Source organism: Antedon bifida, chromosome 10, assembly GCF_963402885.1.
Source record: "Antedon bifida chromosome 10, ecAntBifi1.1, whole genome shotgun sequence".
Taxonomy (NCBI): Eukaryota; Metazoa; Echinodermata; class Crinoidea; order Comatulida; family Antedonidae; genus Antedon; species Antedon bifida.
This window is the reverse complement of record NC_136235.1, coordinates 15,991,367-16,006,471: the sequence shown is the minus strand read 5'-3', so window position 1 is coordinate 16,006,471 and position 15,105 is coordinate 15,991,367. Positions and strand designations below refer to the sequence as shown.

The window sequence follows — 15,105 nt, the reverse complement described above, 5'->3', positions numbered from 1 at the left end:
ATGATTGTTTGAATAATTGTCTTAAATCTACTACTATCTTCAAATTGATAAATTGTCAACCATTTATACTCCATTCATTCAATCATTTAATCTTCTATTTCGGAATCTCTGGTCCATAGAAGGTAAAATTACGTATAAAATAAAATAAAACTGTACTAATTACTACAACTCATTCAAGATGAGTCTGGAGAGCATTTTTGACTTATATATGACGTTGTCTATAATCGTTGAGACTAAAACATTTTTACTTGAATGAAGCCTCCACTATTAATTTTCTTAAAACTTCATAAAAAGAAGGAATTCTACATTCCGTAAACATGATGCTGGTACTACAATGTTGTCAATGAATGGTTTATTTGGAGTAGATAAGTAAAATTATATTTTAATCAATCTATACTGTAAGTAATGCAATATGATTGATGTGCTAAATTTGATAATTCTACAAAGGTATAAATAAAAACATGTTTATATTTAATCACCCTTTGAAAAATGACCATGCACCCAAAGTTTGAATAGACATGGCTGGCATGGGTCCATAGAGGAGCTAATCTAAAATTCCTTAATTTGAAAATGAATAACAAATACATACAAAAAAACACTTGCTTCGAAGTGGGATTTGATTTGATTTATTTTGATACTAATTTACACAACAAAAACAACAAAAGCGCTAATCACATCGACATGGTACCAGGGATAGCTCTCTAAATTCCAAGAAGAATATTTTCATCCTAATGTATGTTTTTTAATTAACTATAAATACATTTTAAATTTAATTTACTTGATAGAAAACGTGAATTAGAGCTTGCAAGGCTACGTCAACGTGTTACATTACCTGATGACTATGATGCTAAGGACTCGGAGGAGACGCTAACAGTACAATGTTACCAAAAAGAGGAGGAGGAGGAAACTGATGAGGGTCTGGAGAGTCGGTTGCTTATCTCTGGTAGTGATCCAGATCATACCAAGCCTAACTTTACCAAGAGACAAACACCACAAGCACCTGATACTATGAGAGTAAGTTTGTCATGGTGCTTGCATTGTCACAACAACAATCCAAGAGTCCTGGGTTCAAGTCTGTCAGGATTTTTTACAACTCCACTCACAAACACAAGAATTTGTTTATGTAGAGCATCTTGTGTATATGTTTGTCTTTTGTGAACAGGATTGAATTTGCTTATGGTTATCCTTGGCAATTTGCCTAGATATATAAAAACAAAAACAAACAAAAGCTACAACATGATGTTAGCACTATATGGTTAATAAAATGAGAAAAACAATGTACCCGAAATGTAGTTTGAATGTTCTCTAGCCAATTGGGATCTAGTATTGTAGACTCTACTCTTCCTGACTTGGTAACAAACAAACACCCTAACTATAGATTGGCCTAGCCCTGTGTTGTCTTGTTGCTGAATTGTCTTTTTTTTGGTAGAATCCATCATGCTTGATTTATTTTATAAAAAGTGTACTTTGTGACATTAAAATAGACTGAAAAAATGTTGGAAAATGCATCTTTAACTCGCCGTTGTCTACCATCTCAAAAGCCGACTATTATTATATATTTTAGACCAGTCGCTGCAAACAGATTTATTGAAGGTGGATGAACTCTTATTTTAATACTAAAACTCGCATACTTTCAATGTCATTAATTTCCAACAATTTGATGTTCTTTCAGGCACCTGATTTACCTGTCACAACTAATAAAGTCAAAGAATGTGAGTACATTGTTTTAATCATCTTTTTCTGAGGTCATTCGGGTCATATCATACTGTAATCTAATTGGTTATTATAATAACTCTGGTATATCTCATTAGTAATAATTAGTATAATGTTATTCATCGGTGAAAATAAATTGAGTGGCTGGTGTTTGGTTAGAAATAGGTTCCATGTTTATATTCGTTCAATTTATCATCAGGGGAACTAAATTATTTTCAATATTTACATTTTACAAAGCTTCCAGTATGTAAACAAAATTAATTTTCTGTCCGTAAAATGACTTGAATTTTAAATTTAACATTATTTTGGATAAACTATATATTTGTTTAAGCCCAATCTTATATTTGTATTTTTTGTTATAGAGTATATTATTATTAATGCCCTTCAAATTGAACATATTCACTTGAGTTCATTATTTCTTTGTATTGTTTTCATTTAATTTAATGAAATAGTTTATGATTTACAGGTAGTTGCTTTTCCATTTAATTAACTTGCAAAGAGCTTTAAATTTCAAACTGAGTTTATTGATTTCGATTTAGGTGTACATCACAAACATTACATCTTCACGTCGTGTAAACAACCAGATTCGTTGTTTATTTTATCATCATAAATGTTTAATTTGATGATAAAGATTTCTGTCGTCTAGTAGCTATATATTGACTGAAGATTATTGAATTTTGGTTCCTATGAATAACATATTGGAGCAGAAGTATGTGTGTTAGTGACATAACGGCTATCAGCGCTCACTGCCTAAATTCAGGGATCCAGAGTTAAAGGGACCCCAGAACATGAAAAGCCCAATTCAATTACCTAGCGTTGGAAGCCCCTTAGGAGTGCTAAACTAGGGGCATCTGCACTCTGATGAGTTAAGTCACTGGTGTGTGTATAATTTGTGTTTGTAACATATGAATGTTGTTTGTATGATTATATATGTTAAATTTGATTGACACTTATCCGAATCACTCTTGGATTTTCAACAATATTGTATTCACTGATTGCCCCAGAAGACCTTATGACTCTTGAAAATTGAGGTCATGCAATTCTGACATTCTGCACGCGAGGGACAATGCTCTAGTCTTGTACACTGATTAGTGATGCAAATCACAGCACGTGCCTGTGACTAGAGATCCTTAATGAATAAAATAACTTATGCATATATGCACACTCGATTAGAAAAAACTTATTGGTGTGATGCAAGTGCGAATCTTCATGATTGCGTTAGAGAAAACATGCCAGATGCTGTGCATTCTCAGAGGTGTGCGTATTCCAGGCAACCGAAAGTTTCATACCAATCTTTTTTTTATATATACGTATACATCAGTGAATACCTCACCAATTACAGGATGGATAAACTATTTAATAATTTATCGTGCTTATAAACTAAGTCTCATTTGAGGCTTAGGGAGTGGAGTTAAAAGAGTCGTGAGTTACAACCCTGGCACTAGGTCAGGATTGAACCCTGGACCTTGGGATTGGAAGGCAAGCATGTTAACCACCAAGCTACAGCCACTACTTGTTCTACATCATAAAGTTTGTTGTTATTAATACTTTTAGGTAGAAATGGTTTATAATTTGATTTCACTTTTTTTTATTGAATGTTTTTGCAAATGTTGCTGTTTTATTTATGTTGTTTAACATCTTATATGTTTGCTTTAATAGTAGAGTATGTTACAAAGTAATCTCTAGTTTAAAAAATCTAAAATAGATTTTTACATTAGCATTATTTATCTAAGAAAAAATATTTTTCTCTTATAATTAATTGCTTATTAAGCTAACAATTTTTATTTAATCTTTTTCTAAAACATTTAAAAATATATTTGGTAAGTACAGTATTTATGTAGAAATTATATCTCTTCAAGTTGTCTGTAGTTATTTGTTAAATTAAGTGTTTGTTTTGATTGGTTTTAGGACATTCAGGAATGATACGGTAAAACAAAAACAACTATCATTCAAAGAAAACATTAAATTAAAAAAGTACATTAAAAAATTACCTTGTACTGTGTACTGAAATAAACAGTATTACTATTAGATCTATCAACAAATGTTGAATAATATATAATAGGCAGGCATAAAAAGGAATTTTCCCGGTGATATACTGAAAACAATACTAAACACCAATTATATGATTATGAATACCACCCCTCCCCCCCTCCCCCTCCCCAATCTGTTATCTGAGTAAGGTACTTTTAATAAAAAAAAAATACTTGGGTTTGGTATACACCAAGTTAAAACATAAAGAATATTGTTAAAGTATACATTTGTTTATTATTTAATTTTACACACTTCATACAGTATGGAAATATTTTTCTGTAAGAAACATACATTTCTTATATATGATTACTTTGGTCCAAGCAATATTACAATATTGGAAATTCAGTATGCAGATAGATGCAAAGTAATAATTTATAGCAATAAACATTCTATTATTGATTTGCATTAAAATTGATTTTCCATAATTTGTCTTTTTGATATGAACTTAATTTGAAGGACTCCCTCTATTATTTTAAATTATGCAAATTATGAATTTTTTTATCCACTCAACTTTAACCTTTTTGAGTTGTTTATTTTCTCTAGAATTTTTTCGATGTGTACTCGCATTTAAAAACACATTATTACTGATATTATTTAAAATCGGCTTTGTTTATGATTCGCATGTAATGATCATTTCTCCAATAGAATGAAAACTTTAAATGCCTGCCTAATTTGCATATTCATATTTAAAAACGGAACAGATTTCAGCTGCTGTCAAGTTGATTGTATGTAATATGGATTATCTATATTTTCTTCCATTGAGTTGTCATGAGATAAAAGCCACTGTTTTTCTACCATTGATATTTGTTTACCCACGGCATGCCTCACTAACTTTCAACCCTGTCATTATTTGTTTTGGTATTTTTTTCTCTCCCATATCATTATACCCTTGCATACTTGGAAAATGCACTCATATGGTGAGTAAAAAGTTAATTGAATATTTCTTTTATTAATATATTGTTTATTGCATGTTGTTTTGATTGTGTCAAGTCTTTTTGCTATAAGCCTCTTTATCTACATATTATTAACATATTTTGTGTTTTCCCTGCGCTCTAAAATTTTCTGTTGTTTGTGTTTATTAATTTTACATTTCTGTTATTACTAACCTTAATAATTAATATTAGTTTATAGTAATTAATATTAGTTAGTTGTAAGTTTACTACTTTAGACTAGAGTATTGTTTTCTAATACTAACTAATATTAACAACATTGACAAGTTGAATCATGCAGTGTGTGTGTATACCGTAGTAGTTATGTGTTTTTATTCACAGCCTATAATGTTGTGTTGTCAAACATTATATTTTTCCTATGAAAAATAGTTTATATATTGTTTCTGTGTATTTATAGAATGAATTGTTGGATAAGGTGATGAGATAATGTAATATAATATTTATGTTTCTATTATGTTGTATATATTATATGCTTCATATTGGTAGTGTTGGTTTACCATGTAATCATGTCTACTCAGGGCCTGTTGGTATGATTTAGCCTATAGCGTAGAAACCTTTGAATGGATCAGATGTATTTTACAACCAGATAATTCATAAATGATCTTCTAAAAGGTCGGACTACTGAACCATTTTCTTAAGACATTTCATAGTCATAACTTGCTGTTTACAGTATTGATCATAATTATAGATAATTATATTTCTTGTACCTAACCTTCGCCTAGAATAGAAGGTTATATTTTCGCTCCTGTATGTTTGTGTAAACTTTCACTTGGTTTATGAACAGATTTTATGTAGAAAACTTTCAATGTAGGCGGAGGTATGCAGTCTTGTAGTGCCCTCTACTACTGAATATAAAATCATGTACAGTATTTTATTCATCTACTACTATACTATACATATTACAAAACAAAAAAAGCAAAAAGGCTATTTGAAAATGATTTATCGTTCATTTTAATGAAACTTCACAATATTGATTTAATTATTGACATAACGATATATATTGTACATGCAGTTTTTATTACACTTCTTTTATTGAATATAATTGGATTTTGTTTGATTGGGTCATATATATGCCAGAAAACTCAAATAATCTATTGCCAATTTTGAATTTTTAAGAGAATGAATAATATAGTTTTTGGTAAAGTAGTATTTAGTATTATAGTAATACACACAAGATGCATTATTTACATGACATGATTAGGTCTACTAAATAATATAGTAATTCCTTTTCTCCCTATGGAGAATAGGGCCTATTATATAACACCTAAATAAGTCATTTGATTGGACGGTTGTGAGTCAAATGGCGTGCAATAGTACTCACTATTTAACAATCGTTAAGTAGTACATTTTTTTCATTCATTATTTGTATAATATTTCATTGTTCCCTGTCTTGGTCTGCAGTCAATGCCTGTGCCCACGTCCTGCATACCCTAATTTGTTCCTTTTCTTTCTACATTTCTTCAGACCTCATACTATTCTTATATTGTCTTCAGGTGCATTCTGTATGTCAGTGCTATTCTTGGGTATCCATTTAGATTCATTCTCAAAACATCATGTCTGATCCATCTCCTCTTCACTATCAATCTATCAAACTAGTTTGACAAAAATAGTGTGATGTGCCCAAATATGGTAGTAATATGCCTAAATATGGTAGTGATAGGACATGATGATTGATAGTGTAGACAGAGCTTTATATCCTTATTTGATATCCTTATTATAGCCAGATTGTATTTTCAGTATTTTTCTTAGTGCAATTGGGCTAGTCATCATTTTTTAAACTGATCGTCAATATTTTTTTTTTTTTTTTCACTACAAACTATTTTGTAACTTTCCTAGAAAGTACCTTTAATGGTAAAGCAATGTTTTTGAGGTTCTATATAGCATATACATTACCCGTCCATCATTCCATGTATGAATACAGTAGGTAATAGTACAAGATCATAATATAAAACGCCTGATATTTGATAGGTGAATGTATTCTTGATAAAAGGCTATTAATTACATTATTATCAGTTAATTATTAATATTAATATATAATCAAAGTTTTCTTCTTTGATTGCTATGGAAACTGAAATTTCATTGGGAACGTGCCATTTGAAATTTATTATAATTTGATTTAGAGAATTCATTGAATTAGGCAAGTAGGTCTTGTATGGACATTCACCTAGCCATATTCTTTTGTCGGTTAAAGTATAACAATACTATTAACGTCTTTTGTAAGGTTTGAAATTACAATTAATGGCGTTTTAAGCTATGAAAATGCTGTTTTCATTTCCTACATAGAAGCATTTAATTCCCAGCGTATGTAAACGAAATTGCTCGGGAGATTTTAACCAAAATACCTATAAATCTACTTAAAGTTAAGAGGTCTGAAGCTTAGCTGGATAACGACAAAATATATCATATTTTTTTTTACATCAGCCAACGTTTATACAAATGCATACAATCGAAGCTCTTTTGAGTAATTCGTGCAATAGATAAAAAGAAATTATGCATCGTTATTAGGTCGTACAGCACGCACGTCCATTGCACCGTTTAAAGATGTGCATGTGAGTATAGTTGTGTTGAGAAAGAATCGGTACTTTAATACACTGTTTCCGTCTATTGATTGAGTCTGTTGTGCTTTTGTTTATACTGACACATTTGATCATATTGATTTGCCAGCCAAAGTCACTGCAGAGTGCTACCTATTTATTTTTGGATGAGTCCATTATCTGGTTAATGGCATCTTTATCTTAAAGACGAGTGAACGTTAAATACTCTTCAGTGTTTTTTTACTTGCATCTGCTCAAGTGCATATTAGTATTATGTAGTAGGAATAAAATATTGCCATTTCTTCAGTCACAAGCGGATATTAACTGTAGAAATATCTTGATATTTTGTGTAACAACGAAATAGAATGTTGAGGTTCGTCGGTCCATATGTTTCGGTAGATTATGATGTGAAAATTGTTGTGGATGGTAAGTTATTTCTATAGAATTTTACAGATTTGATATAGGCTAGGATAATAATAATATACCAGTTTATTATAGTTGCATTTAAATAAAACGATATATTTATATTGACAAGTTGTTGATTTAACGGTGAGAATTAAAAAACTACAAAACAATGTACAGTATATAGTTGTAAATATTAATACATTTTTATATAAATATTATGTAATACTTTATTTTAGACATAATTTAAACAGTATAAACACAGTATATGAATAAAAAAAACCAAATGTATATGAAATCAAAAAGTGCAATTGCACATCAATTTCCTGAATAAATGGAAGAATACATAAAAAAAATTGTTCGTAATGAGTCGTACAAGGCTACACATACATTATCTTACTGACTCCAAAACAATACACATCATACGCCTTAAGGACAGACCTTAACTATGTACTGCATGTCCTGAAGTACTTTTTTATGTTTAAACAATAATAAATAATGATTTCTTTTTGTACATTTATGGTTAAAAAATACACTGAGCAAGCAACCCAATATCGTATATTAGCTATCATTTATTTAATGTTCCTTGTTTAATCGTTCCTAGCTTAAATCTTCAAATACATATGAGAACTTGTATGAAAAATGTCTTATAATAACGATTATGTTATATCATGTGTACTGTATACTTTGAAGACAACTCTTGGCGTTTATATATCTCCTTCAGGCGCTCATTTATAATGAATGTCCTTTTTGATTTATCATTTATACCATCATAAATGTCCTTAAGCTATATTTTATCAGATTTAAATGAGAGTATTTTCTAGGTTGTATAATACACGTTCTTTCAGTAATCACAATTGAAGATTTACAATGATCAAGCTAGCATATTCATAATACCCGTGGATAACATTACTTTAATGACAGGGTGCGTGTTTTCTTTTAAGTTGCAACCTGCGTCATTCATTAACTTTACAGTCGTCTCATGTTTCTTTGCAATGGGAATTTGACTAAGAGCATGGTATATATGACGAGGATGTTACCCAATTAAGATTACTATCCACTAATACCCAAATTAGACAAATAGTATAAGAAAATTGTAGTTATTTTATGTATACTGTACCCATGAGTATTCCGTTTGAGTGCTTTAAGATCGTAAGGAAAAACACATTTATATATTCCGATGTTAAGTGTTCCATAACCATAACCTTGTAGCCTATAGGTAGTAAAATAAATTATTTTATAGTTGGATTTTTATTTTCTCCTTCAATGATGAGCCTATAGCATATCCATTTGCAACATGCATGAGATGCCATGCACATTGATTCCATACCAAATTTCAACTTTTACACATTTTCGGCATGATTTAATACTTATTGTGTCTTACACTAGAAATAAATAACAATTCTCCATATAAAGTCATTTCATTCCAGATTTTTTACATATTACCTATTATTCCGGTTGTCTTTTAATCAATTAAATAATTTCAATTAAATTATTCATCAATATCAACCCCCCTCAAACAACTAAAATTTACTGAGTATTAAAACTTGAACCAGGTATCAAACACTTACATAAACACTAGTCTAACCATTTGCTAACCACAGCTGTTGAATACAAGTTTCATTGTTTTTTGTCCTGATTCATGAATAATTCATTAGGCAAATACCAACAGGAATTAAATATTCAACAATTATTTCATCATTTTCCCCTAATTTCCCCAAATTGAAAAAACAATCAAGGTAATAGTTACTTACACTTATATTTGAAAGAAATTGTTGCAAATAATGAATGTGTATTCATGAGTTAAATAGAGAAAATATTTTCATGAGTTGAAAAATTGACTGTTATTTTTCCCATCACGCAATATTCAGGTGCACCACGTTGCACAAAAATTACAAAATTTATACAAAAATCTGATTGCGCAATAGTACCTTTAAAATGGGAGGAAAAAAATACATAAATTATCAACCAATCAAATTGCAAGGATACCTTTGGGTTTCTAACATATTATTAGTTCAAATTTCTATATACAAATTACATATTTTTTTTCCCATCACGCAATATTCCAGGCATACAATGTTACACAAAAATTACAAAATTTATACAAAATTCTGATTGCACAGTAGTACCTTTGAAGTGGAAGAATAAAAATCAACCAATCAAAAAACATTAATTTAATCTTGTATGGATATTAAATAACATAAACAAATGAGAAAATGATGAAATTAAAATGCACTAGTGCAGAAAATGTATATGTGCCGAGATCATCATGCAATATTCAGCCGTATTGCACAAAAATTACAAAACTTATTCAAAAATCTGATTGTGCAATAGTACCTTTAAAATGGGAAAAAAAACTGAAAAAAATGACTTTAGCGACCAATGAAATTGCAAGGGATACATTTGTGTTTCTAAAATATTAATTAGTTCAAAATTCTATATACAAATTATATATTTACCACGTTTTGAAACATTAATTTAATCTTGTATGGATATTAAATAACATAAACAAATGAGAAAATGATGAAATTAAAATGCACTAGTGCAGAAAATATGTATATGTGCCGAGATCATCTACTATTCATGTTTTAACAAACTACAGACTCAAACATTAATTTAGAATTGCTAATTTAATTCCACTGGGAATTAATTAAATTAAATGTGAAACATAATACTATGTTAAGGCAAAAGTTGTAATTGAAGTTTCTGTGCTGACTTTTTATCACGTCTCGCGATTGCGTATAGATTTACGTCGACTCTTACGAATTGACTTGATTATTTAACGAAATCTGCTGTTGAAATAGTGTGGTTACTCGCTATTGCAGGTGATGCAGATTATTAACGCATGATTTATTTCTCAAGCTTTGTTAGCGGTGTTAAATGTTCACATATTATACAAGTAGCTCGTTTACCAGATTTCTTCTCGTATCTTGTTTACTATGCAAATATATGTCAGATTAAAGTTATATTTTCTTTAACATTTTACATCAGGTTGTACAAAAATGTTTTTGCATTTTATTTATTGTTCTGTATAATAACTTTTTCACACTCTTCAACATCTATAAGCACGCCTTGCAACACGTATTGTTCAAGTGTGAAGGTGTGGTGAGAAATATCCTGTATATCCACTGCTGTACTAAGACTGATAATTCATTAATGAAATATTACTTAATGATTTAGCTGCATTGTGTACTTGATTGATCTGTGGTTATTAGGGAAATATGTATAGTGAGTATTGCACAACTGTAGTGTAGTTTAAACTAGGTTCAGATCTGACAAAATTAGTATGTACATAGTTTTATAGATATGCATTTTCTTTAAATATGAAAACTTGTTCCATACTATTTGTACCATACTATTATTAGTTAATATTTTATCTGCATTGTGTAATTGAATGGTCTGAAATATGCTTAGTGAATATTCTGTGTAAACTAGGTTCAGGTCTGACAAAATTAGTAGGTACATAGTTTAGTTGTATAGATATTCATTTTCTTTAAATGTGAAAACTTGTTCCATACTATTTGTACCATACTATAGTATTATTAGTTAATATTTTACCTGCACTGTGTACTTGAATGGTCTGAAATATACTTGTGAATATTCTGTTTAAACTAGGTTCATGTACAATCGTATTGACAGGAAATTAGTACTACATACTGTAGTTGGGTATTGAGAATGAATATTCAATTTACAGACTTCAAATTAAACACTGTACTTAATAGCCTAGCATATTTACAGATACTACAGTTATTAATTATACATTTCAATATTTGATTAAAGCTCTGTCTACACTATCAAACTTTATGTGACACAAAGTGTGATGTGCGCATATATGAAAATGTCATATCACTACCATATTTTGCACATCACACTTCTTTTAGTTTGATAGTGTAGACAGAGCTTAAGAGTAAATTAAGCTTGATTTTGAGATACAGTACCATAAATACAATGTAATCTTAACAGAAATAAACATATCGGATGTGGCCTACTTTTCTAAAAGAATTACATGAAAAAAAATGCGACTATAATACACACATACATTATCATAATGAAAATTATTATTATGTAATATATACACATATTATTAAGAAAAATAAGAAATAAAATTGCTAATTAAAAATGTCAAAATACATTTGTATTTTATTATAATATCTGAATAGTACCAAAATAAAGCCATGGATAAGAAAACTTGATAAGCCAAGCTGATTGGCAATCTCGTTTGCATATTATTAAAGCTGGTAGTGTTTGTATACAGAGTGTGCTCACTCTTAGCAGTTCAGCACATCATAAAACACTATCATCCACGTTGTTACCATATGGCACTGTAGATTATGGCATGGATTCTATTCAGAAATTTGGTAAGAATAATGTATGATATGTGACTGAACTGTTTGAATAATATTACAAATCATATTAAAACAGGTTGATATTGTTTCAATGTTTAAATTATTTTTAATGAATTTGTATTATTTTTTTTTTATTTGTCATTTCTTTTATTTTGTATTTGTCATTTAAAATAATAATATAATAGACAATATTGTCCAAAATAATATTAGGGATATTAATCACAAAGAAAAGTCATTTCACCTTTGAAATTGAATTTATTTAGTACTCTGCGGCTACAATGTCTATTGGTATTACTGTAGTGTTATTATGATTTCTGTCACATTAGATTGACTGTTATTAACCATATCCAGAGGAGAAAAAGATCAGCCAGTTGCTCATGTAGAATAGTCTTCTTCTGTATGAGCCACCCCTACCCCCATTAAAAAATAAAATAAACCGTATCACTGATTGTTGGGTTTTAATTTCGATGCAATTTCCCTTTTAAATAGAAATAAAATTAATTTTTAAGAAGTTTTAGTATTTGCTGTCTTAAAGTGGCTTCGTAATTAATGCCATACTTCTAAAATTAATTATGTTCATTCCTATTTATTACAGTATAGTAGTAACTTAAAGATAAATGATATCAATTAAAATTAAATCATAATTTATTTGTAATCCAAAATAGAATAACAAATTTTGATGTAGAATATAAAATATGTGTGTGTAATATTTAAAAAAAAATACTATATGAAAAATTTTACATTTGAATGATTGAGTAGCAAAGTCTCACGTCTGTATGATTTCAGTTGGCTTTATTTTTATTAATTTACCTGAAGTATTATTACTTTATGCAATTTCATCTTGTTATCAGCTTTGATTGATATTTTTAGTATCAGCTGTTCCAAGTATCACAATACAATACCCACGTCATTATGATGCTTGTGTTACCCATGGATTCATCCATCTTAAAATGTAAATACAGAATACTTGTCTGTTGCAATAATAACATATTAAAAACGTGACTACAAGAAATAAAACCTGATATAATAAAATCTAATTTTCTCATAATTTTCTGCTTAAAGATTTTCCTTTCATTTCAAAGCTATTTTGAAAGTCATTGTATGTAAAGCTCTCTCTACACTATCAAACTTTATGTGACAAAAAAATGTGATGTGCCCATATATGGATATGATGATGTCATATCACTACCATATTTGGGCATATCACTACCATATTTGGGCACATTACACTTTTTTTTGTCAAACTGGTTTGATAGTGTAGACAAACTAGTTTGATAGTGTAGACAGAGCTTTTACAGTTTATATGTTAGCTGTGTGATTATCTTTTTGCACAAACATTTTAGTTACTGAAAGTATTCAGTTTAATACTCTAGTTTTGCATTCTCATATACCAAGTTTTTGTTATCTTTTGTGGCGTAAACACCAATTTTATTCACATTAATATCATCATTCATGTCATCACCATAAAATTATCCTATTATTTTCATTATCATTATCACATTTTTGTTACACAGTTATTCAGGACACATGTTTACTCAATGTTCAGAACTCTATTGTTTACTTTGCAATACTCCTTGTTTATTTCAATCTCTAGCCTATATATCAATCTAGTCTTGTATGATTTGTAGCTAGTTATCTGAAGAATATCAGTTCAACCCAAGCATTCTTATACATGTGCAAATTTCACTCTATAGTTTCCTATTCAACATGAAATTTGAAAAAAAAACCTCATTCAACAATTTGTTGTTTAAAGGTGAAATAAATGTGTTAATATAAAGTTTGTGGTACACGACGTATATAGAACTAGAACTATATAACGTGGTGTTCCTCAAACTTTATATCAACATTCAACAATTTATTATAAAAGTTTAGAAGAACATTGTTGAAATGATTTTTTAAACAATATTAAATCTGAACGGATTAACTTTTTATTTATTCCATAGACATATAACTCATTTTGTTATTATAAAAATTGTCCTATTTCATTATTACTAATAATGGTATAGAAAATGTTTCACTTTTCTAACATATTGAGGGTGCACTACTCCATTGACTCAAAATTTAGTATGAACAGGAGTGTTATGTTCTTTGGTTGTTATCCTAATGGTTTTTGCTCTAGTAACTAGTATAAATAGCCCCCTCTACATTCAGACAGCCAAAAATTATTTTTCTTAAACATATGCAATTTAACATTTTGTGAAGCATAAGCCTATTATGTTGAAAGATGGCGGTGTTTTAAATCTGTACTTCCTAGGTTAGAAAATCGTAAAGGAAATGGCTGTCTACTACAGGAAGTTGAGTCCATTTTATGCACAGGGAGATTCATACTAAACTAATTAATTAACCTTCATTAAATAATGTTATGATTCCATCTCATCTATGCAATTAATTTATAATAATGTCATGACTATAACGATAATTTTATAACAATCTGTTATTTCTTTTATTTTGATATTTTAATTAGGAATAAGTAGTAGAAATTTTAATTCTTTCCCTGTGATAATAATCATTTAACATAACTGAATCCCTCGTTTGAGTAATTATTGCATGGTATTTCTCAAGTTGATTGTTTGGTTGGAATTTGCCATGACTTCCAAGACCCTTCCGACCCAAGACCATCAGTTTGTTCTTCATTTTCAGTGTCGTAAAAGACCAGGAGGTATAAAAACAAACTTGTTGATTCGTATCTAAACCGGTAAATAATTTCTGTCTGTATGTTTGCCTGGTTGTATTTTTATTGGATTTTATAGTTGTCAGTTTTATTTGGGGATGTTACACCCTGAAGTTGATTTAGAAGTGTGTAGCTATCTTAGCATAACAGGTACTTCCTTAATGTTATTTTGATCTCAAACAATTCACAAATGTGGGCATATTCAGCCCTTCTATACTCTACATTTTCCTTTTCGTTGTACACAACATACAACTACACAGTTGAAAAGTTGACCTAACAACCTCAATATTTTTTATTTCAATACAAAAACTCAAGGACCAAATTTTGGTACAACAAATTGATTTTTCATCTCTGGTAAACCATCATCCTATTATTATTTTTATTTTAAATGTAGAATCTTGTTTGTTTGATAATGTATCCACATCCTCCTTGCTAACATGTTATGTTAAGTTGAAAAT

General features: G+C 29.4%; 1 protein-coding gene across 5 annotated transcripts in view; it reads left to right on the top strand.

The window, feature by feature from the left end:
• Positions 1 to 15,105, top strand: part of LOC144853891 (uncharacterized) — a 52,265-nt gene that overhangs the window by 18,884 nt on the left and 18,276 nt on the right. For all 5 annotated transcript variants that reach the window (XM_078711750.1, XM_078711749.1, XM_078711747.1 and 2 more), the window contains exons 3-4: positions 786 to 1,014; positions 1,673 to 1,712. In XM_078711750.1, coding sequence (XP_078567876.1) covers positions 786 to 1,014; positions 1,673 to 1,712 — 269 coding nt within the window. The remainder of the gene's footprint in view (positions 1 to 785; positions 1,015 to 1,672; positions 1,713 to 15,105) is intronic.